The sequence below is a fragment of the Dunckerocampus dactyliophorus genome, chromosome 12, assembly GCF_027744805.1.
Source record: "Dunckerocampus dactyliophorus isolate RoL2022-P2 chromosome 12, RoL_Ddac_1.1, whole genome shotgun sequence".
NCBI lineage: Eukaryota > Metazoa > Chordata > Actinopteri > Syngnathiformes > Syngnathidae > Dunckerocampus > Dunckerocampus dactyliophorus.
Genome location: NC_072830.1, coordinates 6,446,043 through 6,470,997, shown reverse-complemented (window position 1 = coordinate 6,470,997; position 24,955 = coordinate 6,446,043). Strand labels below are relative to the sequence as shown.

Sequence of the window (24,955 nt, the reverse complement as noted above, 5' to 3'; positions counted from 1 at the left end):
GGCTCCACCCTCGCCTGCTGAGGTGCACTGTGAACATATGGCACATAGGCGGCAGCAGAGCGACAAGCAAACGTGACAGCTTATTCGCAATAATTCAAAAAAGGATTGTCTCACAGCCATTTCTTTTTTTTCATTTTGAAGCTGTACTTAGAACCTCCTTTCCTTTTCCTGTCACGCACGTTTAGGAGGATGCCAGGCCTCCTCCAGGTGTCTGCTGTCACTCATTGTCATACACCTGTGAGGGGGCGTGGCCTCACTTCATTTTTAACATTCTCTGGGGAACCCCGCCTTCAATGGAGCAAAACCTGAACGCCCCACGTGCTAATTACTCCTAAGCAGCAGCTCTGGCTTGGCTTTGCCACGTCTGCTTATACAGAACACACCGTGCTCGCTACCTGGTGTCCTTCTCATGGCTGTGTGGTTCAGAAGATGGCGGCTTCTTCTGCTGCTCAATGGGATGGGGGTGCTGGGGATCATGACAGTGTGGGCCGCCATTAACATCCGCAGCTTCCAAATCATTTTTCGTCCAGACGTTCCGGTGGGCGTGAGGAGGCCGGAGCTGACTAGCTGGACCGCAGAGGACGAGCTGGGCAGCCGGGTCAAGTCGCTGGAGGACATCGTGTATGGACACCTGAACGGTAGAACCAGAACCAATTCTGACAGTACTTCTTGATCATGTGGTGAGCTTTTAAAAGATTTTAGTCCAGAAAGAGTGAAGACATGAAGTATTTGTTTACTGTAAGTAAATACTATCTGTAGTACTCTCACTGTGCCTCCATACATCACAATAGATTTAAAGAAGTACAGACTTACATGATTATTACAGGACATTATCAAGGATTTCCACAGTCCTAAGTGTCGTTTTACTACTTGGATGGAAGTCCATGACCCTACCGTGACTTTCCATCGTCATAAAGGAACACATATTATGACTTAGCTGCGTGACAGTAGGAGGAGGTTTGCATGCCTGATGTTCCCTGTCAAACATCTAAAACATTTATCTCAAATATCAGTTTGTTCATCTTGAAATAAAATGTAAAAAATTAAAATATTTTTATAGTTATTATTTAATCACAGTATATTACAGTGTACCCTTGTTTATCGCGGGGGGTAGGTTCCCAAAATGATCCGCAGTAAGTGAAATCCGCGAAGTAGCCACCTTTATTTTTTTCAATTATTATATCTATTTTAAGGCTGTAAAACTCCTCACCATACACTTTATACACTTTTCTCAGACAGGCATTAACATTTTCTAGTATTTCTCTCTTGTTCAAACCTTTGTTTGAATTTTAATGATCAACCTACGAGGTTGGACACGAGAAATTAAGTGACTCGCGTATATTTCACTCCTCTGACTGCACTTTGTCCTGGCTGATGCGTTTTTGTGTCCTTATTAAATCATATTGTTGCTGTCGTCCTGTTTTTCTCGTCGTCCTCCTCCTCCAACCAAAGATTTATTTACACAGTTAGCTTCTTCTTCTTCTATTGTTTACTGGCGGCTAGCAAGCATCACACACGGTTAGCTAGTTTGCTAGCGATGACCACAACAGGAGATTGACAATGGTCGACAGCCAGTCAGGACTCAAAAGACAATGGGCAGTGCAGACAGAAGAGAGAGAAGACAGAGAGAGACAGCCACTTCCTGCCAAAGCACAGAACTACAACACTCAACTTCCCACAATGCAATTCTTCTTAAGGGGCCAGGCTCGGCCTTTAACAGCGTTCATAAGCTGTAAAAAAAAAAAAAAAAAAAGCACAAAAATTGCACTAAAAACATCCGCGAAACAGCGAGGCCGTGAAAGGTGAACCACAATGGAGCGAGGGAACACTGTATTATTAATTACAATAACAATTATAATAATTAAATAATTTAAAATATTTATAAAATAATAGAAAATGGTGGTTTGACTTGTAGAACTTGAGGCCCATTGGGCTTTAACTTTTCTACTCTATTAGTGTGTTTTTCATCTTTGACTGTCTTTGATTCTCACAAATGTCTTCACTTTCACTTTTAATTTGACTCCTCAGCAGGTAACACAAACTTCTTGCAGCAAAAAGAAATGTGCACGGTTCTGTCCCTCAGGTTTGTCCAAATCTCTGGGCCTGATCGAGGGCGACAGCGATCAGGGCCGAGATGTATCGCTTTCCACGCTGCCCCCGCATGAGAAGACCCTAGCCCAAAACCTGAACAATAAGTACGGCTACAACGTCTACCTGAGCGACAGAATTTCTCTGGACCGCACCATCCCGGATTTCAGACCCAGCAGGTGAGTCACAAAATAGAAGACACAAATATAGCTTGAATTTATAGTGAAAAGAGCAATTTTCAATGGAAGGGTAAAACAAACTCTGCTCAGGTCCATCATGTGCTCCAAAACAGGAAGTGCTTGCATGAATGACAGTAAACGCAATCATCACTTTTATGTAGCGCTTTTCTAGATGCGCTTGCATGGATGCTGAACGCCTGCAGACCTCTACAATCACCTATGAAATGTTTCCTCTCACGTGCGTGCAGATGCAAAGAGCTGTCCTACCCGAGCGACCTCCCTCAAATCGCCCTCATCTTCATCTTCGTCAACGAGGCTCTGTCCGTCATCCTGCGCTCGGTGCACTCAGCTGTCAATCACACTCCGCCTCACCTGCTCAAGGAGATCATCCTGGTGGACGACCACAGCGACGACGGTCCGTAAGCTGAACCGCTCCATTCCTAATCAGACCTGGCAATCCCAGCAACTTCTTTGGCCAATCAAACATCACACGTCAACTGCCTAACCAATCATGTCCCTGCATGGCCCATCCACGTCCTCGCTTCTTTGTTTACTTTGACGGATGTGGACGTGTGATGTTAATCTCTCATCGTCTCTCATGAACCAATAAAAATCACCGCTACAGATTACGATCCGTGGTTCCCCAATATTCTCAACGAAAGCCGATATCGATACCTATCACATAGATTAAGTGTCTTTTTTTTATTTACTTTTGGCCATAAAATCACCTTCATTGACATAAAAACATATCTGACTTACTTTTTCAAGAGAACATAAATCACTGGTGAAAATTAGAGGATGAGACGTCTTCTTTAAGGAGCCTTTGGATGCGAGAGCACACAGCTTGATGCTTGCCACTCCAGCAGGAAATTTTGGCGAAAATTGTTGCTAAAAATATGCCAGTCATGGTGTAATAGGTGGCAGCCAGTATGGCTGTGTGGATGAATGTTGGTAAACCTCACTCCGTGACGCAGTAAGAGTCAAGAGGGTTGCAGTTGCGCCTAGCAAACTCGTCATTCATTTCATTTTGTTTCATTTATTAAAGAGGAATAATTCAAAGCAACAGTTGTGTTATAATTAATGGGGCCTGACTCAGTTCAAAACTGTTTTTTGTCAAAATAATGTGCTTTTTGGGGTTAAGTTGACATAGAGTGCTTTGATAACAAATTCATAGTCACAAGATGATGCAATGTCATTGAAAAAAATAAGCATTTAGGCTGCACCAATCCGCACAAAAAGTACTCCTTAATTATATAACCTCAATGGTGTCAGAAATATTTCCTTGAACACGACTGCTCTGCATTCGTCTCTTATGACGTTATTGAGGAAGGTAAAAGGTTAAAAGAAGGTATTGTACATTTCCAAGAAATGACATCATTGGAAATGGCACATTTTTGGCATTTATAGTGAATTCTGTGGCGACCATTTTCACTTGGCAAGCATGCTTGTGTGTTTGTGAGGGGGAAGACGTGTATGCTTTAAGTGTTTTGGTCCAGGAGGACAAAGCCTGATGAGTTCACTGACAGATCAAACGCAACATCTTGGAGTGCGTCTGCAGATTTTTGTTGTGTGCATGAGTGCGATAGCAGGACCATCCAACTACTTGCCATCTTTACTAGAGAGGTCATTTAAATGACCTAAAATGGGCCTTCAAGGAAAACTGCACTTTTATCATCCACAATCCTTATGTGAGACATGAACACACGCCGTTCTCTTTACTGTGCGTTTTAAAGATATAAAAGCAGCTAAAAAGAGGCAGCAAAGAATGCATGTAATAGGATGCACCGATTCTGCCTATAAAGCCTTCTGAAAAAATCTCCAAAAGGTGCCAACAATGCGGCATTTACATAATGTGGCCTCTATATTAACATAGTTATATTATTGACATTGTTATTATTATTGTTACACCGAAGAACTACTTTACTCACGTAGTGACACCTGCAGCGCATCAGTACCACGCACACAACGCCTCAGGCCACTAGCGAAAGGTAACGCTACATATTGAAGCTGGCGCCACTGTTGCTGTGGTTTTGTTTTTGAGTTTAGAAAAGTTAGTTCCTTGATGCTATGTGAAATCAATTCACCCAGGAAGGAAGTTCCGCTAAGGCTTAAAATGACCAAAATACGGCAAAGTACTGTAAGTATTACATGTTATCATGAATGTGCCTCTTGCTACATGGTCACAGCATGGATAGAAAACGTTGTTGGAGGTTTTTGGAGGGGTTTTAATGGCGGGCTTTCTAGGCGGAATTGGTGTGTCCCATTACGTGCATGAATTACTTGTAGCTGTTTTATATATATGTGCCCTGCGATTGGCTGGCGACCAGTCCAGGATGTACCCCGCCTGTCACCCAAAGTCAGCTGGGATAGGCTCCAGCATGCCCCCGCAACCCTAAAGAGGAGAAGCGGTATAGAAAATGATTGGATGGATGTTTTTATATCTTTAGAACGCACAGAAAAGAGAAAGATGTGTGTTCATGTCTCACATAAGGATTGTGGAAAATGGGCAAAATTTTAAAAAAGGTGCAGTTTTCCTTTAAACAGTTTTGTCATGTGACCAGGATATGGCTTCCTCAAAATGGCAGTGTGTCAGGTAAGCTAGCTATTTTTCAAAAGCATATTTTTTGCCATTTAGAGGTCATTTAAAACTCAATTTAAACAATTCTAATACTTGCGCACTTTAAATATTACAATTCAACTCTTCTTGCTATATTTGTTCAATAAATTCATATAAAACAAGTGAGGAAAAATGTAGCCTTAAACTTGCTAGCCTGACAAGGCATATTTGTCACCATAGAGAAATGCTCCTTTTTATATTTATATATGTTATTTTGTGGTATTAAGCACCAGAGAGTATCAAGTTGAGTTATTTTTAGGACTGTAAAAAATAGCACATTACTGTTTAATTACAGACATTAAAATGTTTAGTGCAATTAACACATGGGCATCATGTCAAGCCACATCTCTCTGTTATGAGGGCAGACAAATACACAATAGCGTCCCCACACAGTCAGTCACACAAAGTCTGCCTCTCTTTCCTGACTTTACTCTGACCTGCACACATCAACAATTCCAACACCAAAAAATGCACATTCCCCCCACTCCCATTTAAAAAAAACGTCCATCCCCACCAGTGAAGTTTTTAAAAAAATGTATGTCAACATAAAGACACATGCCCATTTTGTCCCGATCTGAAAACGCAACCACCGGGGTGCATTTTATTGGTATGTTCCAATCCTGGCACCGCACGCGCGGGGAACCGGGATAAAAGGTATGTAGGCCGCTTACTTATCTGTTCGTCAATGCTAATGAGACATTTTCTCAAAATCTAACCATACTAACTACTATTTTTTCAGCGTGGATTATTGTCATGTTCGCAACTTCAAACGACCATCTGTGTGTGTGTGTGTGTGTGTGTGTGTGCGTGTGCACTGATGACACAGATGGGTGTGCTTCATTCACTAGTTATGTTGTTTAAAAGGACAAGAAGGTTTTAAGGTTTTTAAGACTTTCAATATACAGAAATATACAAGTGTTGAAAATTTCAATAAGAAAGACACAAAATAATAATGTCCAGCTCGGCCCACAACCTAAAGTAGGCTTTGAGTTTTAGCCTCCTGTGTGATTGAGTTTGACACCCCTGCCCGAGAACCACAAATGGTACCGCCCTGTCGTCTTGTGTCACCCTCTGTGACGCAGGGAATGGCCTGTTGACAACATTAAATATATGTTTTTAACCCCCAACTTGTAAAATGAATGTCTCACCAGTGCAGAAGGAGGTGACAGTTATGATCGGTCAAACACTTAAGGAGGCAAACCTGTCTGTCCTGTCTGCTTTGAAGCTGCGTTTAAGGCAATTAATTGATGTCAGCACAGGCGATAGCGTGCAAAGAATGCAAACCTTTTGCTGCCATGGAAATGAGCTGCGTTTAGAACGTCATTAGCTCATGCATACTGTAAATGTCACATGACCACACTGCCACCTGCTCTCAGTTTGAGGGGGCGGGGAAATTGTGACTCAAAAACGAAAGTGAAAATCAATCTTTTTTGCTTGTCAAGAATAACTGGAACTGTGAAACGCTGTCTTTCTCTTTATGGCATGCTGTGTGTCGGACGGACGGCACGTTAAGTCCCCACTCGATGGCCAGATGAATTCACAGACTTTGGGTCATTACATACATACATTTATTTATTTATTTATTTATTCATTTTGCCCGAGCAAAGACCTGCAACCCACCAGTTGAGCATCCCTGTTCTATAGATTCACCACAAATGGTGTGAAATTGTAATGTTCTAGTGAAGGTTTGGACCCCAGATGCAGAGGCGGAAAGCTTGGAGGACTGTTCAATGCTTTTTAATGGCACAGCGTGCAAAAATAGACAAAGAACAAAGGGCGATGGTGTTGGCAAGAACTAAAACTGAGAACAACACCATGAAAAGTCAAAACTCTCTAAAGAGCTGGATGGAGAGCTGGGCTAAAGTAGACAAATACACAACGGGGAAAAGTAGTCCGAGTGTAGTGTGGAAATCCACTTGTGGGTAGCCGGTAGAAGTGAGGACAAAGAACCAGCGGCCTCCAGCTGCAGGCAGTCAGCTTAAGTGGAGAGAGCAATCAGCCACGGGTGTGCCCAGCCTTCCCACCTCCAGCCTTCTCACGTGTTGACTGCACACAGAAAGAAAATAGGCCAGGAGAAGGCAGGGGTAGAAAACAAAACAAGCAGGCCACGAAGGCCAGGTGCGAAGGTGATATGAAATATTTTTAAAATGTACAGTGGATCCCCACACATTTGTGAATCAGCAGCATTCATGGCCCTGCAAATTTGCGGATTCTTGGTGAAAAATTATATTAAAATGTTTGTGTCCAAAAATAAGCCATTTTTTCCCACAGGAAATACATCTCATTAACCTTAAGTAATAATTTATAATATTAGTGATAATACAGGTAAAATGTACAGCATACATGTACCGTTGTTAAAAAAAAAAACAGCCACAATTTTTACATCACAGTGGTAATTCGGTTAGCTTGTTTTTCAGTTAACGTTTAATATTTAAGGCAAAATGTGACCTCGGTTTACGTACATTTTCCAGTTAGCGTACAATACAGCACGTGTCTTGTCGTGCTATTAATACACTGCGTGAGTCCAACTGTGTTCTTAACGTATTTTTATCACAAAACATCTAAGAAAGAAGCTAGCTTGCTAAGTTAGAAAATCGCAACCGGAGCCAGAAGCCAGATACGTTATGCCAACACGCTTTCATAGTTTTCTATGAGTACAACAATTGTAACATTATCTAAGGTTACTTTTACCTTCATTGGAGACGTGATTCTTGATGTGAGTGTTCCCAAAGACACGACGTTTCAGTGAGACACAACATGGACACCACCTTCCTGTTTTGCCATGACTTATTTTTTTAACTCAGTTCAATTCAATAGTGTTTTTCAGCTTCTTTATCAAAAAGCTGGAACTTGAAAGTTTTTTTTGGTTCATTTTGTGTTATTGAGGTGAGAAACACTATTGAATTCAAGCAAGAACTCATGGCAAAACAGGAAGGTGTTGTCTTTGGGAACACACATGAAGACTCACGTCTTCAATGAAGACAAAAGTCACCTGAAATGTTCATTTATCTTTTTCATTTATATGTATTTATATGCATTTGGGATTGTCTACAGCAAGTCACAATATAACTGTAAAACTATAAGAACGTGTTTTGTGTTATCATTTTTGGCTTTCTGGAACGGATTAATTGGATTTACATTGTTTCTTACGGGAAAAACGTATTGAGGTAGCATCCGTTTCGGTTAGAGTCGGGCCATTTGAAACGGATTAATGACGCTGACCAAGGTTCCACTGTATTTTACAAGCATTGAGATTTCGCACTTTGTTCAGCTGTCATTGAAAAGTGAAAATCATGTAAAACTTCTGCACTGTGACTCCGATTCCATCCCTTCATGGATCATCGTACATTATCATTGATTGGTGGTGAGTACCGATACATTTTATAATTTAAAATGTCTTTAATAAGTGCGTGAGGCACGTTGAAGAGGGAAGGGGAGGGTTCTAAAGCTGAATGATCTTATAATGACAACAGTGACTTTTATCGTCAATGTCAAGCTAGCAGGAGAGTTTGGAGGGGAAGGGCGAGCAATGTGTCAGAAATAGACATTTTTATGTGCGTATCAATTACTCGTTTTTTTTCCATTAGCTGGGGGGTCACAGAATGCCACCCCCGCTAGTAGTGGAGAGTAGTAGGGATTTACAGAATTTCTTAATTATTTTGGTGATTATATTGCTTACGACTCATAAAAATCCCAAATTCTGTGTCATAAAATGTGAAAAATTGTCAAAAAGTTCAATATTGTAAACCACTGGTTCATTCTAATCCTGTCATTCTGAACTGAACTCCTGAAATCAAATAACATTAGCTCACCCATGAATGAATGAATGAATGAATGAATGAATGAATGCATGCATGATAATGATGTTGTGTTTTACGGCTTCCAGAGCAGCTGAAAGGACCTCTGGAGAATTACATGAAGAAGCGCTTCCCTGACCTGGTCAAGATCGTCAGGAACCAGAGGAGGGAGGGGCTGATCCGGGCCAGATTGGAGGGTTGGAAGGTGGCCACCGCCGACATAACGGGCTTCTTTGATGCCCACATGGAGTTTACTCCATTCTGGTGAGACAATCACTAGGTATGCGTTTGTTTGGACTAGAAGTAGCAAGTCCCATAGGAAATAATGTAAATCCAATGAATCCATTATTGGGTTATTTAGCAGCCACACACAGTGAGTCAGCAACACGTAGGCTGCTTTGTTTGGACACTCAATTTCAAGGAACGATACAGTTTGGACAAACACACTAGTTTGTTATGTGCAATATTGTACAAAAACTGAGGCAAAATTTTGGCGAAAATTTCAACTGAAAAATGAAACGAAATTTGGGGCTTACAAAAACCGAGCTTTGACTTGGCTACCATTAGTATCGATACTATCAATATCTGGATCGATCCGCCCACCCCTGCAGCACAGAATTGACACTAATGTGACCGTCTGCTCCTCAGGGCTGAGCCGGTTCTGTCCAGAATCAAGGAGGACCACACGAGGATCGTCCTGCCGACCATCGACAACATCAAACACGACACCTTTGAGGTGCAGCCCTATTTCAACCCGGCCCATGGCTTTGACTGGCAGCTGTGGTGCCTGTACGCAAAGACGCCCAGAAAGTGGCTGGAGAAGGATGACACCACCGCCCCCATCAGGTGGTCCATACTCGTACCTCACAACACAGCAGCTGATTGTAACCATGTCATCGAATGCACATGCCTGTGTTCTGTTGCCTTGCAGGAGTCCCTCCATGATCGGCTGCTCCTTCGTGGTCAACAGGGTCTACTTTGACGAGCTGGGCCTGTTTGACCCGGGCATGGACATCTATGGAGGGGAGAATGTGGAACTGGGCATCAGGGTTTGTGTGTCCTGGTTCTATTTTAAGTGACCAAGGAAGCATCTGTGCTAGCTTAGCAGCTTCCTGAACGTGTACCCCAGCCCATCCTATTTAGCTGGTGGCCCATCAATGACATCAGACCAACCTACAACATTTTTGGTGCAGATTCCTAAAAACACTAGAGCACTCCTGTCGTATAAAGGATCTTTGTTTAACCTGTTTGCAGTGTGACCTTAAAAACAGCAGACGGCTCCTGTTATAGAGGATCTTTGACAAGCTTTTTTGCAGTAGATCCCTAAAAACAGCAAAGCGCTCCTGTCACATTGAGGATCTTTGACTAGCTGTTTTGCAGTTGGACCTTAAAGACAATAGAGTGCTCGTGTGTTATAGAGGATCTTTGACAGCTGTTTTGCAGTATGTCCTTAAAAATGTCAGTGCTCCTGCCATATACAGGATCTTGGACTACCTTTATGTACACCTTAAAAGCAGCAGAGCGCGGCTGTCATACAGAGGATCTTTGACTCGTTTTTCTGCAGTTGGACCTTAAAAACAGCAGAGCACGACTGTCATATAGAGAATCTTTGACTTGTTTTTTGCAGTAAGACCTTAAAAACTTCACACTGTCGTATAGAGGATCTTTGACTAGCTTTTTTGACAGAATGCTCCTGTTATATAGAGGATCTTTGATTCTTTTTTTGCAGTAGGTACTTAAAAACAGCAGAGTGCTCCTGTCCTATAGAGGATATTTGACTCATTTTTTTTATAGTAGGTCCTGTCATATAGAGGATCTGTGACTAGTATGAACATTTTGCATCTATTTCAGTTAATGATTTTCTGACCTTAAACGTCACTATATTAGCCATTTGCTGCCATTTGCCCGCCCCGAACAATTGAGATGAACAGCCCCCGTAGGCAATGTCTAAGAGGCGGTAGCAGCACGAATGATTATAACACGTTGTCATGGGTCTCATTTTTTAATATATGTGATATTTCTTACCTGTGGTGGCTCCATGGCTCCGCCCCCTCTTCCCCTGCAGGTGTGGACATGCGGGGGCAGCATGGAGATTCTTCCGTGTTCCAGAGTGGCTCACATCGCTCGCTTCAAGAAGCCCTACTTGACAGACAACCTCACCACCCTAATGCGGCGCAACGCCCTGCGCGTGGCCGAGGTGTGGATGGACGATTTCAAGTCCAACGTCTACATGGCCTGGAACATCCCCATGAAGGTGGGACGTGGGCATGCGGTCATTCAGGTGCTTCAAACCAAGCACTAATAAGCTGTGACCACTCCCTCAGAATCACGGCATCGACTACGGAGACGTCTCCGAGAGGGTGGAGCTGAGGAAGAGGCTGCAGTGTAAGAACTTCCAGTGGTACGTGGACAACATCTACCCGAGCCTGAAGAACTTCAACAACACCATCCGATACGGAGACGTCAGTCTGCGTCATCATCTCCTTCTGAGTTTCTTGGACATGCTCAGCTGAAGGAAGCAACATATGTTGTCATTTCAGATGCGCAACTCCAAAGCGAAGAATTTGTGTTTGGACCAGGGCCCCGCGAAGGGCAATACGGTCATCTTGTACCGCTGCCATGGGTTGTGGCCTCAGGTAGGACAGACGTGTCATCACTTGCTCACATGATGTCATCCTCATGGTACATTCAATTCAAAGGCTTTATTTACAGTAAACCATCTATGGTCCTACATTAGTTTTGAAACAATTATTCCTATGGAAATACAACTGATTTGTTCCAGAGTGAAGCTGTGGCCATCATAAAAGCTTTGTTACATGTACAGGCAATGTTTTACATCGCATTTTAGCATTCTTAGTGTAAAATAATACTTGTACTATATACTCTTTCTCCTTACATTACATGTTTTTTCAATTTTTGCTGGATTTTTTTTAATTTTCCAAATATTTTAACTCCTCATAAATGTTGTTTTTCTTGTAATATTACAACTTTATTGCCATACAATTTTAACTTTGCTTTGGGTAGTGACAGACGGGACAAGATGACCGGTACAAGCGGCCGAAATTAGTTTTCTCCGTAGGGCGGCTGGGCGCTCCCGTAGAGATAAGGTGAGAAGCACTGTCATCTGGAACAAACTCGGAGTAGAACCGCTGCTCCTCCGCGTTGAGAGGAGCCAGATGAGGTGGCTCAGGCATCTGGTCAGGATGCCTCCCAGACGCCTCCCTGAGGGAGGTGTTGAGGGCACGTCCGACCGGCAGGAGGGCTCAGGGAAAACCCAGGACACATTGGAGAGACTATGTCCCTCAACTGGCCTGGGATCTGCTAAAGTAGGCAGGGAGAGGGAAGTCTGGGCTTCCCTGCTTCGGCTGCCGCCGTGACCCAACCTCAGATAAGCGGAAGAAGATGAATGGATGGATGGATCTCACTGGTTTTCAAGTTGCAATCCCAAATAAATAAATACATAAATGACCTAAATTTCCTATTGAAATAACATAATTCCAACCTAATTTTCCAAAAATTGCAGCTTTGGTTTGTTTTTCATAACATTACAACTTCAAAAAGTCACGTCACTCTGTGCTTCTAAAATTGCATTATTTTGCTTCATAATATTACGTCTTTATTCTCATAAAATGGCGACTTTATTGTTGTAGGATTACATCTTTTTTCTACTTACATTTTGACTTTGTTCTTGTAAAAGTACTTTTGTTTTTTTACATTTTTGCTGGGTTTTTGTTTTAGTTTTCTTGTTTACAGTAATCCCCGGCCACTTTGCACTTTGAATTTTGCAGGTTGACTTTTCAAAAATATATTAGTAAATCATCTCTGTTTTGTGGTTGGCTACAGCCTATTACGAGTCAGAAAGTATACATATTGAAGCAAATTTCATGTATTTTTTTGCCTGAAGCATTTTTGGCTAAATAAATTAAAATACAAATACAAGGTATTCAGAAGACTCATTCAGAGATGTTGTGATGACACTAGTCTAGGGGCTTTGATCAAATGTAATGTTGGGTGCGACACACAAGCACCAGATTTGATGGCCGGAACAACAGGCTTTCATTGCAGGTTTGAGGCGCAATAATTCCTAACACTGGCAACCGTTGCGGCCGCAACCCACGCTATGCTAAACGCAACTCTAAACCCCCGACATGACTTCCTGTCCACCTGCCACTATGTTCCCCTTGGGAACACATTTACAGCAACACACGAGTATGAATCTTATTTATGTCTTAATTGGCTTTTTGTCTTGTACTATATTGGGTAATAGGAGTGTAAAGGTGACTATAGCGGTGTTATTTCATGGCTAGAGGGCTCTAGTAATGTTAAAACCCACATTTACAAACACTTAAACAGGTTTTCTATGCTCTAACTATGAAAATATTCCATATTTAAATAAGGAATTCTTCTTGGCGGAAATTCACTTATCGCAGTTGGGTCTTTTGATTGTTTTTTGGCTTGGTGGTGACATTTGTCCTCACGTTGTGACCCTCAGCTGGTTCGTTACACCAGTGAGCATCATCTGATGGTGGGCTCACTGGGCAGCTTTTCCTGGAGCGCTCACTGCGTGGTGGACGATCCCAGCAGAGCCGAACCGCAGCTCCTGGACTGCAACCAGGTGAAGAGCATGCAAGGGACCCGGTGGATTTACGCGGAGGTGACGCCTGCTTCTTGTGAGGTCAAAGGCTGAGGGGACGCAAGAGGCCGTCTGTCACAAAGAGTTTCTCGCCCACAGAACACGTCGGTGATAAACATCACCACGGGGCGCTGCTTGGAGGTGGTGCCCATCGAGGAGCAGCCCTTTTTCAAGGTGGTGCTGCAGACTTGCTCCGGACAGAGGTGGACCATGAGCACTTTTACTGCCGTCCCGTGATGCGCTGCGCTGACGTCCCTTGTTCAGAAACACCCGCAAGTGTATTCCTCTCACTGCCCTGCCGAAGCCGAAATAGAGTGCTGCTGAAAATCAGTCACACACTATTTGTCCAGGTTAAATGACAAAATGATGAGAAAATGAGAAAACAGCAGAGGTAATGTTACAGTAAAGATGATGTCATTGTATTATTTTTCTGTTGCAGAACGATGATTGATAGCGTCATTAACCGTTAGCATAGCGTCGTTAGCTAATCAATAACTAGCTAACGTCAGTTAATTTTATGGAAGGGCCTAAGCTGTTATGGAAAATAGTAATGCAACTACTTCCTACTACTACTACTACCACCCTACCCTCCTCAGGTAAATGTGTAAATATTAGATTTATTCAGCAGCGTTATAATGTTAAAATTTGTTTACATTCAGACACCTGGATAGCTCACGTTTTAGGAGAGGGAAATTAATAGCATTTTGCAGTCACCCTCCATGCATCTTGACTGTCGACTTGCTGAAGAAAACCAGAGATTCCCTCACCAGTTAGAAGAAACACTGGAGTTTCTGATGCAGACAACTGCAAAGGAGATGTGTGAAGAGATGAACGCCTGGGAACCACAAAAAGGCACTTTGGCTACAAGTCCCCAGGTGAGCCCATACATGAAGTACTACAAAAAAATGGAAACCACATTTTTTAATGTGGTCGTGGATACTGCCATCTCTTCACTTGAGAGATTTCAGAATCTTGGAGAGGTGAATAACATCTTTGGTGTGAGGACCTGCGACAGAAGTGTCAAACCCTAAGTACTGCTCTGACCCATGACAGCCCGCCGGACATTGATGGCACACAACTTGCAAAGGAAATGCAGAATTTCCCACTGCTGCCATCAAAAAATATGACCAATATGGCACTTTTGGCCTTACTGCATGAGAAAAAGCTGGTAGGAATTTACCCCAACTGGTGGGTTGCTTTACGAATCCCTGCCACTCTGCCTGTCACAGTGGCTGCTGCTGAAAGAAGCTTCTCAAAGCTGAAACTGACTCAAACTTATCTGAGATTTACTACGATGCAAGAGTGTCTCAGTGGACTTGTCATCAGAAGCATAAACCATGTGGTCTCAAATCAGTTGTCTTATGATGATGTTGCAGATGACTTTGCGGCAAGAAAGACCAGGACAGTAAGGCTGTAGCAGGTTATGTGAGATTGAGGAGGAGGTGGTGTTGTTTTTGAATAGTTTCAGCTAAGGCAGTACCACAAAACGCCACTAGAGGTCTCTGTAAGATCACCTTTTCATATATTTAAAAAATATTTTTATTTAAATCCTTGTATTTTTTGTGTACACTGGTTCTTATTTTGTGCAGTATCTTATTCATATTGTATTTGTAAGTTCATTTATATCACTTGTTTACACTTGATTTTGGGGAGTATTTATGTTAGATGTCATTTTTGTATTTGTTTCTTTAATTCTAAGTATTTTGAGTGTGCAGTGTCTTTATTTCCATAAAAGAATGTTTAACACAAAGCTATTCAATTTCTTGTGAGTACACCTACACTAGCAGTGGAATTTACTACGCGATACAGGGGGGGCTGCCACCTAAAGTCTTGTCAGGGGCACCAAATTGGTTAGGGCCGGGTCTGGTCATGTCACGTGATGTTCCAGTGGATCCAGGCCATGTTTTAGTTGAAGCCTTCATCCATCCGTGTGTCAGGGGAGGATTAGAGAAAAGTGTGTGCTTGTGTGTGTGTGCGTGCGTGTGTTTGTACGTGTGTCACTGAGGACGTGCACGCCGCCGCCTCTCCAGCATCAGCACCAAAGGCGACGACGAGCGAACCGGACCAGAAGAACAGCTCTGGTGCTGAAGAATAGAAGCAGACATATGCTGGCCGCTTCGTCTCACTTCTCGTGGACGTGTGAGAGCGCTCAGCGGCGGGATGCCTCCTCGAACCCGGCCGGGGCCGAACGGTAAGACCCTGCAGCTGAAGAACCGGACCAGAATTCCTGAGCATGTTCGAAACGGACTTATTTGCAAATATGCTGTGATATGAAAACACCACATGACTGTACGAGTGAGTCTTCTTCCTGCAGTTTCATTCTCATCCCAGACGCGTGGGGAACCGAACCGGAACCTGTGACAGCTCGTGTTCTGCGGAACCCACCTCGCTCCCCGCGGCTACCGGCGAGCTTTTCATGGCTTTTGTGCTCAGAAGATGGAGGCTTCTCCTGGTGCTGAACGTCATGGCGGTGGCGGGATTCATGACTCTGTGGAGCAGGTGTAACACACGCAAGGTCCAAACTGCCGGTCCGGACGCCCCCGTGGACCGACGGAGGCCGGTTCGGGCCAACGGAACCGCGCAGGGGGCCGCTGTCGGCCATGAAGCGCTGCTGAAGAGGCTCAGCTTGCTGGAGGATGTTGTGTACCGACAGCTTAACGGTACCACCCGAACCACTCACATGCTTCTCTTACTAAGAGTTAGTGCTTGAAACCGGGGGTGTACAGTGTGTGGCTCGGGGGCCATTTAGGGAACATGGTTTCATTTTTTATTTTATATTTTTATATTATCTAATATTTAAAATGTTAAATAATGGAGTCATTGATTTATAATTATTTATTATTTTCTTTTATTTTAATAATTCAGTATTTATAATACATATTTTTAATTGAATCATACACATTGTAGAAATGAAAACAAAAAAGGGAAAAATAGAGCAAAAAGGCACATTTTAACACAAAGCTTTTTCTTTAAACATACAGTCATGGAAAACACGATTAAACCAGCCTTGTTTCTTCAGTTTAGTGGTCCTTTGTAATGCCTGGTACAACTAAAGCTACATTTGTTTGGACAAATATAATGATAACAAATATGGCTCATAAGAGTTTCATTTAAGAGCTGATATTCAGCAACTCCTCTGGTTTTCTTGATCCATCCATCCATTTTTTTATGCCGCTTGTCCTCCTTAGGGTCGCAGGGGGTATGCTGGAGCCTATCCCAGCTGACTTCGGGCGAGAGGCGGGGTACATCGCAGTGGTTTCTTGATAATAACCAAAATCACTTAAGCTCTTACCTGAATAGCTATAGCATTGTACTGCCAAAAAATTAACTCTTATGATCTATTTTTGTTGTCATTGTTATATTTGTCCAAACAAACGTACTTTTAGTTGTATCAGGCACTAAAATGAACAAGAAACTGGAGAAACAAGGGGGGGGTCTAATCATTTTTTCCATGACGTCTATAATGTTGGGGGGGATATGTTTTTCATAAAACCAGAACACTATATAAATATCAGACTGCATCATTTGATTTTTCAGCATGTTTCCACACCCCTGCTTTAAATAAATACTGTTCTAATCAATTGGTGCATGAATTTTAAAAAAATGCAATATAGTCATGACAGTAATCATTTTAAACATTTTCATCCTTATTTGTGAAACTCTGCATCCTCAGTCATCATACTACATTTATAGATATTTATTGATAATTGATCATTTTTATATTGATTACATTTTGCAGCTTCTTGTCCGGTCACTGGGACCCTAAAATAAATGACTGTAAATAAATGCTGACCTGCTACACACCAAAAAGGAGGACAGGAAGCGGGTCACGCAGGAGGACGTCACCGTTCCGTTTGTGTTCTGGCTTCTTAATTCAGGTCTGTCCAAATCCCTGGGCCTGATCGAGGGCTTCGGGGGCCGGGGGTCGGGCGGCCTCCCTGCCACGCTGACCCCGGCCGAGGAGAGTGAGGCCACGCACCTGCGGGACAAGTATGGCTACAACGCTTACCTGAGCGACAGGATCTCTCTGGACCGGAGCATCCCGGACCACAGACCCAGCCGGTGAGCGACTGGAAGAAAAGAGATTTTAAAGGCTGTGCTGAAAGTAATGCTGCAGTTTAGTGTCGTCTATCGTGTGTGCGTAGGTGCAAAGAGGTGTCCCACTTGAGAGACCTCCCCCAGATGGCTCTCATCTTCATCTTCGTCAACGAGGCGCTGTCGGTCATCCTGCGTTCGGTGCATTCAGCTGTCAATCACACGCCACCTCACCTGCTGAAGGAGATCATCCTGGTGGACGACCACAGCGACGACGGTCTGTAGCCACGCCTTCCTCCCTCAGCAAAGTGTGACTTTTCACCCTAAAAGTGTGTGTGTTGTTGTGGTCACACCGAGAGCCATTTCTCTTCTTTTGGTCGCTAATGAGGAGCACTTCCTGTTTAGTTGCAGTCAGGAAGTGCAGCTCACCGATGCTCAGGAAGCTCTCAGATGTTTAGACGCTCACGTGCACGAAATAAACATGATTTATGACACGGGTGTCTAACGTGCGGCCCGCGGCTCGTTTATTGGCCTTTGGTATATTGTGAAAAGAAAAGAAAAGAATTATTAATGAGATATTATTACATATTACACTCATTGGCTTGGTCAGCGTTTAACACAAAGCTATGATGTTTTCTTCCGACCGCTAGTGATGCAAAAATGTACAAGATGTAGACGTGCTGGTATTTACTGTTAGTGTCTGTCAGCGTCTTCTACTCACCTCTCACGCCAGCAGGGGGCGCTGCTCCAGGCTACGTTCACCTGCAGGTGATGATGTTGTAGTGTTTTACGGCTTCCAGAGCAGCTGAAAGGACCTCTGGAGGAATACGTGAAAAAACGCTACCCCGGCCTGGTCAAGATCGTCAGGAACCAGAAGAGGGAGGGGCTGATCAGGGCCAGATTGGAGGGCTGGAAGGTGGCCACCGCCGAGGTGACGGGATTCTTCGACGCGCACGTGGAGTTTACCCCATTCTGGTGAGACACGTCAACGCGATATTAGAAATCCAGTGTGATCCACCGTCGTCTAATGAGAAGCTGTGAATGCACAACAGAACAAAACGCTCTTACCTGTGCGTCTGTTCAGGGCCGAGCCGGTTCTGTCCAGAATCAAGGAGGACCGCGCGAGGATCATCCTGCCGTCCATCGACAACATCAAACACGACACCTTCGAAGTGGAGCGCTATGAGAATTCCGGTCACGGCTACAACTGGGAGCTGTGGTGCATGTACATCAACCCACCCAAACAGTGGTGGGACGAGGGGGACATGTCGGCCCCCATCAGGTGGGGTCAGGTCCGCTACTTGCACCTAGCAGTACAACGCCGCGATGATATTCATTGTATTTAATGTACATTTTGCAGGAGTCCCGCCATGATCGGCTGCTCCTTCGTGGTCAACAGGGTCTACTTTGGCGAGCTGGGCCTGCTCGACCCGGGCATGGACGTTTACGGAGGGGAGAACATCGAACTGGGCATCAGGGTTTGTGTTTCAGACATTTCCTTGTTCATGTTAGAGTCCAAACCGTCGCTGGTGAATGATTTCAAACAACAGTGATGTTACGACATCACCGGAATATCATAGCACCTACCAAGACAGCCACTAGGGGGCACACCTACACCGTCATGGCGGTAACAAAAAACTACTTGCCTACCTTTGAGGGCCCTGATGCAACTCCAGTGCACACCCATAGGTGGCGCCTTGAGCTACCACATCACCAGTTCATGTCAGCTAGCTAGGCTAACCCTCGAAACCAAAAAACAAATAAAAATAATTAGAATAAATAAATAAACATTAGAATACATAAAAAAATTATAAAACCCTAAAATTTGTAAAATAAATAAGAATCAAAATATTTAAAAATTTAATTAAATTAAAATATTAAACCCTCAAAACAAAGAACAAAATTATAATTTTAGAATCAAATCATAATAAAAAAATGTAATTTTTAAAAAATAAATAGGAATGAAAAAACATTTTAAAAAATAAAATTTTAAAACTCTCAAAACAAAAAATAAAATTGTAAAACTAAATTTAAAAAAAAATTCCAAATAAATAAAATATAAAACCCTCAAAACAAAAAACACCATAAGTATCATTTTTTAAAAAAAATTAAAAACTTTTTTTAAATAAGCATTTTTCAAAATTCATAAAACCCTTGAAACAAATAAATTGGAATAAAAAACTTATTGAAAATAAATCAAAATTGAAAAAGTTATAAAACCCTCAAAACAAAGTTAGCATAAACTTGCATAGCTGCCTTGTTAGCAGAAACAAAGCACATTCCCCACAGACATACTGGACTGTAAGTACGGGAACTCTGCATCGAAACTGACAAAACTGCAGAAGCCTTTGGGATTAAACATCTTCAACTAACAAGAAGAAGAAGAAGTTGCCTCCATGCAACCAAGAATCTACTCACACATCCCAAGTTGTGGTTTCTTGGAAAAAGGAAGACTGATAATAGCATAATAGCGCAACGTGCTTTATGCCCCCTAGTGGCATAATGGCATCTGACTGGATGCCTTGTAAGGTTTTAAGGTGATGCTCAACATCATTGTTTTGCCTTCGACGAGTTCCCCTGTCAGTTTTTGATGTCTTCATGACTCTGCCCCCTCCTCCCCGGCAGGTGTGGTCGTGTGGGGGCAGCATGGAAGTTCTTCCATGTTCCAGAGTGGCTCACATTGCCCGCATGAAGAAGCCCTACCACAGCAACATCGTCTTCCACATGCGCCGCAACGCCCTGCGCGTGGCCGAGGTGTGGATGGACGAGCTCAAGTCCAACGTTTACCTGGCCTGGAACATCCCCATGGAGGTGGGACGAGGACCTGCGGTCATTAGGACGCTTGAGACGAAGCGCTAAGCATGTGTGATGACTCCCTCAGAATCACGGCATCGACTTCGGAGACGTCTCCGAGAGGGTGGAGCTGAGGAAGAAGCTGCAGTGTAAGAACTTCCAGTGGTACCTGGAAAACATCTACCCTGAGATGAAGACCTACAACAACACCATCTACTACGGAGAGGTGAGTCGGTTTAGAACAGAGGATGAGAGGAAGTGATACTGGAATTGGAGATACAGTTGATCTTTACAGGAGGTACAGTTGGGCAGTGGAAGGAATACTTTAAGGACTCAGCTCCGACAGAGGAAGGATTGCGTGAGGACAATGACACGTCTGTCGCCGACGTAGTCAGGAAATTCTCTATCTCTTATGGATGTCTCTCTGGCTCAGTGTTCCATGCATAACCAACCAGGAGGAGGTCTTGGGTGGACTCAGGACATGCAGAAGTGACTCACCTGGGAACACTTCAGTGACTTTCTGGTAGATCTAGAGGAGACAAGGTTCTAGGTATCCCTGATGGACCCGCTTCGCTCATGACTTGAATGCGGACAAGCGGAAGACGGTGGATGGATGGAAAGTTTTGGACAGAAAAAGAAACTTCTGCCGTTTCTTTACAGGATTTAAGATGCTTTGTCTTTTCAGGTCCGCAACTCCAAAGCGACCCACTTGTGTTTGGACCAGGGCATCAAGGAGAACCACACAGCCACCTTGCACCCCTGCCATGGGTGGGGGCCCCAGGTAGGAGGACATGGACATCTGCTGGAGCTTCATTCGGTCACCTTCCACCTTCCTTTGAAAGAGCCTGCCCTTGTCCAGTCAGTTTCTCTCGCCTCTGTCCAACATGTGTGTGTCCCTCAGTTAGGACGTTACACCAGAGAAGGTGAGCTGTACCTGGGTCCACTGGGCAGCACCGGGGGGGACACTCGCTGCGTGGTGGATGACCCCAGCAGCACCTTGCCACAGCTGGTGGACTGTGACAATGTGAAGGACGTCCAGCAGACCAAGTGGATTTACACTCAGGTGACGCCTGCTTCTCATGAGGTCAAGGGTTAGTCTGTCAAACTGAGTCTCCAACTCCCTCCCTCCTCATTGCAGGGCGACTCCATGGTAAACGCCGCCACGGGGCGCTGCCTGGAGGTGGTGCCCGCAAACGTCTACTTTGGACACCAGGTGGTGCTGCAGTCCTGTTCTGGACAGAGGTGGACCATCAAGAACACCATGAGCCAGTAGACGCTGCTTGATGACATCACCGGGTCACCTGTGGACGGGGACGAAGCCACAAGCAAGTTCTCTCATCTTCATTGACGTCTGCATTGTTGTAGTCTGCAAATAACGCGTCTTCAAACGTATAAAAGACGAACATTAAAGGAGCGCGTAAATACGTCCGTCCTAGCATGTTTTTCTATGTTGTGGACATTCTTAGCGGACGCTATTGTGCCCCATTGCAGCGTCTGCATCTTGATGCATGCAGCAGGACAAAGCAGGTCCATTCATGGATGTGATGTGAAAGTACTGTCAGAGGACAAGTGGAGGAAGGAAAGTGAGGGGCTGGATTGATTGTTCTGACGTCATCATGATGTCATGGGTTTTTTTGGTCAACATGTCTTCCAATAAAGCACTTACTTGATACTTTACGTCAGTGGTCACCAACCTTTTTGAGACCAAGATCCGTGGTCTCGGCCGCGAAACTGCTCAAGGTCTGCAGCGCTGTCACTCCTTGCTGGGGCTCGCGGGTTGCTGCCTGGACAGCGGCGAGGCGTACGCGCGTGTTCAGTGGACAAAATGCATGCCTGTTGGTCTGAGGTGAGGGCACTGATATTTTTTTCCAAAATGTTCTTGCAAGTCCCAAAGATCGACGAGTAGCTCACGAACAACGGGTTGGCGACCCCTGCTTCACGTAGTCATTCATTTTCAACATAACGTCCTGTTTTAGCTTGTTGCTACCACTGCTCCCAGCCTTTTTTTATATATCTGTTTAAAATGTTGTACACCAGGGGTGTCCAAAGTGCGGCGCCGCTGTTATTTTCATTCTAACAAAAAATTTATTTAACAAGAAAAAACTGCAAAAATGGGGAAAAAAAACAGCCGTAATTTTACAAGAATAGAGTTTTTTTTTTAAATACTGAGCGAAAAAAGTTACAATCTAACGGAAAAAAAGTTGTAATTTCATGACAATAACGTAATATGATGAATCATTTTAGTAGTATAAAGTTGAAATAATAAAGAAAAAAAGACATTTTAAAAAAAAGTTGTAATATGACAAACAAAACAACAAATAAAGTTGGAATTTTTGGAAAATTAGGTTGGGGAAAAGTTTGAATGTTTAACGAATAAAGTCTAAATGTTATGGGAATAATAAGGTCATAATTACAAGAAGATAAATTTACATGACCAAAGGTGAAATAGTTGGAACATTTATATAACATAACTTTATTCATACGTCACTTCCTGTTGTATGGAAAGGACGCTCACGGAAAAGCTCTGTCTACTACCACCGGAGTTTTAAACCTTTTGTGACTTTTGGTGACCACAGTTTGTGATTACAACTCTGCAAGTGAGTGATGAGACTTCTGCCTCAATTCGGACCAGCGAGTGGACTAAACTCACCAAAACAGACAGTTGGAGCCGACAGCCGTTAAAGGCAAGCTATCACCCTAGCAGCTGCACACGAAGCCGGATTTTTAAAACATCTGGAGTCATCCTGTAGAGTTTTCTCCGGCTAACGAGGACTGGTGAGATACCGGTGAGACACAAACTCGCTGTTATAACGAATATTAATCACCGAAGGCATTACACCACAAGTGAACGGTTAACTGACGACGTTGCTAAGCAACAGTAACAATGCCAAAGGCTAAAGGGAAAAGAAGACAACTGAGTAAAAATAGGGATGGGATAACAGCGAAAGCTGTGAAAACGCTAGAAAGAACCTTAGCGCAAGTTCTGGGGGGATTTGGAAAGCAGCTGCAGCAAATTATGGAGACTTCCACCTCTACGCTAAAAGAAGTTGAAGGTCTGAGAGTGGATAATGGTGCATTGCAAAAAGAAAAGGGGTCCCTAAGGAAGGAAGTTCAAGGTCAGAGAGCGGAGAATAAAGAATTACAGGAAAGTGATGCTGCATTGAGAGCCACTCTCAAAAAAAGAGTGTGAAGAAAAAGATAAAATTATTGAGCAGCTGAAAATCACCATAGATGACACGGATCAGAACACAAGAATGAATGACGTGGTCGTGACGGGGCTTCGAATCAAACCAAGGTCCTATGCCAGGGCAGTGGCGGACACTGACCGACCAGATGAAATGGATGTCGCCTCAACGGAGCAACAAGTTGTTGTTTTTTTTTGCAATCTAAGGAGGTGGATGTAGACATCCGATCCATTGATACTTGATACTATCCCACTGTATGGCAGGAATCGCACTACACCCGTCATCATCATCAAATTCACTAATAGGCAATTCAAGGTCGCTCTGCTGAAACAAGGAAAGAAGCTGAAAGGAACAAACGTCCACATGAATGACCACCTGACAAAGCGCAATGCTGAAATTGCTAAGGAAGCACGTGATCTGAGGAAGCAAGGAAGGATCCAAGGAACACGGAGTGCAAACTGCGAAATCTTCATCAAAGTAAATGGAGGACCAGAGTTCTTGTTGTCAAAGACATCAAGGACCTAGAAAAATACTGAGGTCTCCCAGCATGGAAGAAAAGAGCTCTAATATGCTACAAGAAGATCTACAATTGGACACTTTTTGCTTTGCAGATCACAAACTATTGGATATGGAAAAAGACAATGGGCCTCATTCATGAAACGTTCTTACGCACAAATGTGTTCTTAAAGCCTTCTTACGAAGATTTTTGGCATTCATGAAACGTGTTCTTAACTCACAGTTCTTAGATCTAAGAACAAATTCCACGAACGCTCAGGAGGACTCTTACGCACAAATACAGCTTGCACTTTCAATGCGCAATCGCCCTCGTGATGGATTTTGCAACCTGATCCCAAAAAATGTAGTGCAAATAAAATATCCCAACAATTATTTATCATCAAAACAACTAAAATATACTCCATGGATAAATATATATTCAAATCCCAATTCATCAAAAAAAAAGGAATTTCACAATTAGAATATGTAAATATTTTCTGCCAATTAAGTCTTATTTAAATTGAATAATCCGCAGACCCCACAAGAACAAATGTACAACCAAAAGCACACACGTACACGCTCCTGCGTGGAGCGCGCCATCGGTATACTCAAGGGACGCTGGATGTGTTTGGACACTGCCGGTGGAAGCCTGCTCTACAAACCAGAAAAGGTACAGTAGGTTTTGTAGTATTTAATATTAGGTTTTAGTTTATTTATGCTTTGGAATGGCAAAAAAAAAGGCAAACATTCTGATTGTTTGTGAAGGCTCTCATTAATCCAGGAATTCTCCATTGCAAATATGTTTTATTTGGTCAACTGGATAAATAATTGATTCTCTCTGTTATTGCAGGTGTGCAGGATCATAATGGCCTGCTGCGTCTTGCATAACATCGCAATGAAACGTGGTGTGCCTATTGCACACGAGCACCCCCAGATAACGACATGCGCCCCCAGCCACATCTTGAGTCAGAGCACGGGGCTGCTGTATTAATTAGGCAGCGTCTAATCAAATGTAACCACAGAAAAAACAAAATAGTCACACACAAACTATGTATTTTGACTTTATTTTTCCATCATGATTGTGTAAATATTTTCTAGAGTTTCCGAAATGGTTTGGAGTGTAGTGGCAATTT

At 43.4% G+C, this 24,955-nt stretch overlaps 2 protein-coding genes and 1 long non-coding RNA gene across 6 annotated transcripts; 2 read left to right on the top strand and 1 right to left on the bottom strand.

Moving 5' to 3' along the window:
- The first annotated feature begins 409 nt into the window (after positions 1-409).
- LOC129191032 (polypeptide N-acetylgalactosaminyltransferase 17-like) lies at positions 410-13,767 on the top strand. Of its 2 annotated transcripts, XM_054793978.1 has the most exons (12): positions 410-638; positions 2,084-2,267; positions 2,516-2,682; positions 8,771-8,945; positions 9,330-9,527; positions 9,613-9,730; positions 10,747-10,935; positions 11,006-11,143; positions 11,222-11,317; positions 13,174-13,335; positions 13,414-13,664; positions 13,754-13,767. In XM_054793978.1, the coding sequence occupies exons 1-11, from the start codon at positions 410-412 to the stop codon at positions 13,549-13,551; spliced, it is 1,794 nt and encodes a 597-aa protein (XP_054649953.1). In that variant the 3' UTR covers positions 13,552-13,664; positions 13,754-13,767. The 2 variants fall into 2 exon arrangements, with proteins under 2 accessions (XP_054649953.1, XP_054649954.1); XM_054793979.1 differs by lacking the exons at positions 410-638; positions 2,084-2,267; positions 2,516-2,682; positions 13,754-13,767 and adding an exon at positions 8,118-8,248 and having other exon boundaries at positions 13,414-13,554.
- LOC129191034 (uncharacterized) lies at positions 9,215-14,077 on the bottom strand. Its single transcript, XR_008573130.1, has 3 exons — positions 13,991-14,077; positions 10,707-13,609; positions 9,215-9,696 (listed from the first exon to the last, which is right to left on the bottom strand). It is a non-coding gene; the product is annotated as an uncharacterized LOC129191034 (long non-coding RNA).
- A 49-nt stretch (positions 14,078-14,126) lies between these two features.
- galnt17 (polypeptide N-acetylgalactosaminyltransferase 17) lies at positions 14,127-22,878 on the top strand. 3 transcript variants are annotated; one of them, XM_054793975.1, is made up of 13 exons: positions 14,127-14,189; positions 15,345-15,505; positions 15,629-15,974; positions 17,193-17,376; positions 17,460-17,626; positions 18,150-18,324; positions 18,434-18,631; positions 18,710-18,827; positions 19,975-20,160; positions 20,231-20,368; positions 20,828-20,923; positions 21,044-21,205; positions 21,281-22,875. In XM_054793975.1, exons 3-13 carry the CDS (start codon positions 15,731-15,733, stop codon positions 21,413-21,415), a joined length of 1,803 nt encoding a protein of 600 aa, XP_054649950.1. In that variant the 5' UTR covers positions 14,127-14,189; positions 15,345-15,505; positions 15,629-15,730; the 3' UTR covers positions 21,416-22,875. The 3 variants fall into 3 exon arrangements, with proteins under 3 accessions (XP_054649950.1, XP_054649951.1, XP_054649952.1); XM_054793976.1 differs by lacking the exons at positions 20,828-20,923; positions 21,044-21,205; positions 21,281-22,875 and adding exons at positions 20,438-20,500; positions 20,576-20,759; XM_054793977.1 differs by lacking the exons at positions 14,127-14,189; positions 15,345-15,505 and having other exon boundaries at positions 15,834-17,376; positions 17,437-17,626; positions 21,281-22,878.
- The last annotated feature ends 2,077 nt before the right edge of the window (positions 22,879-24,955 follow it).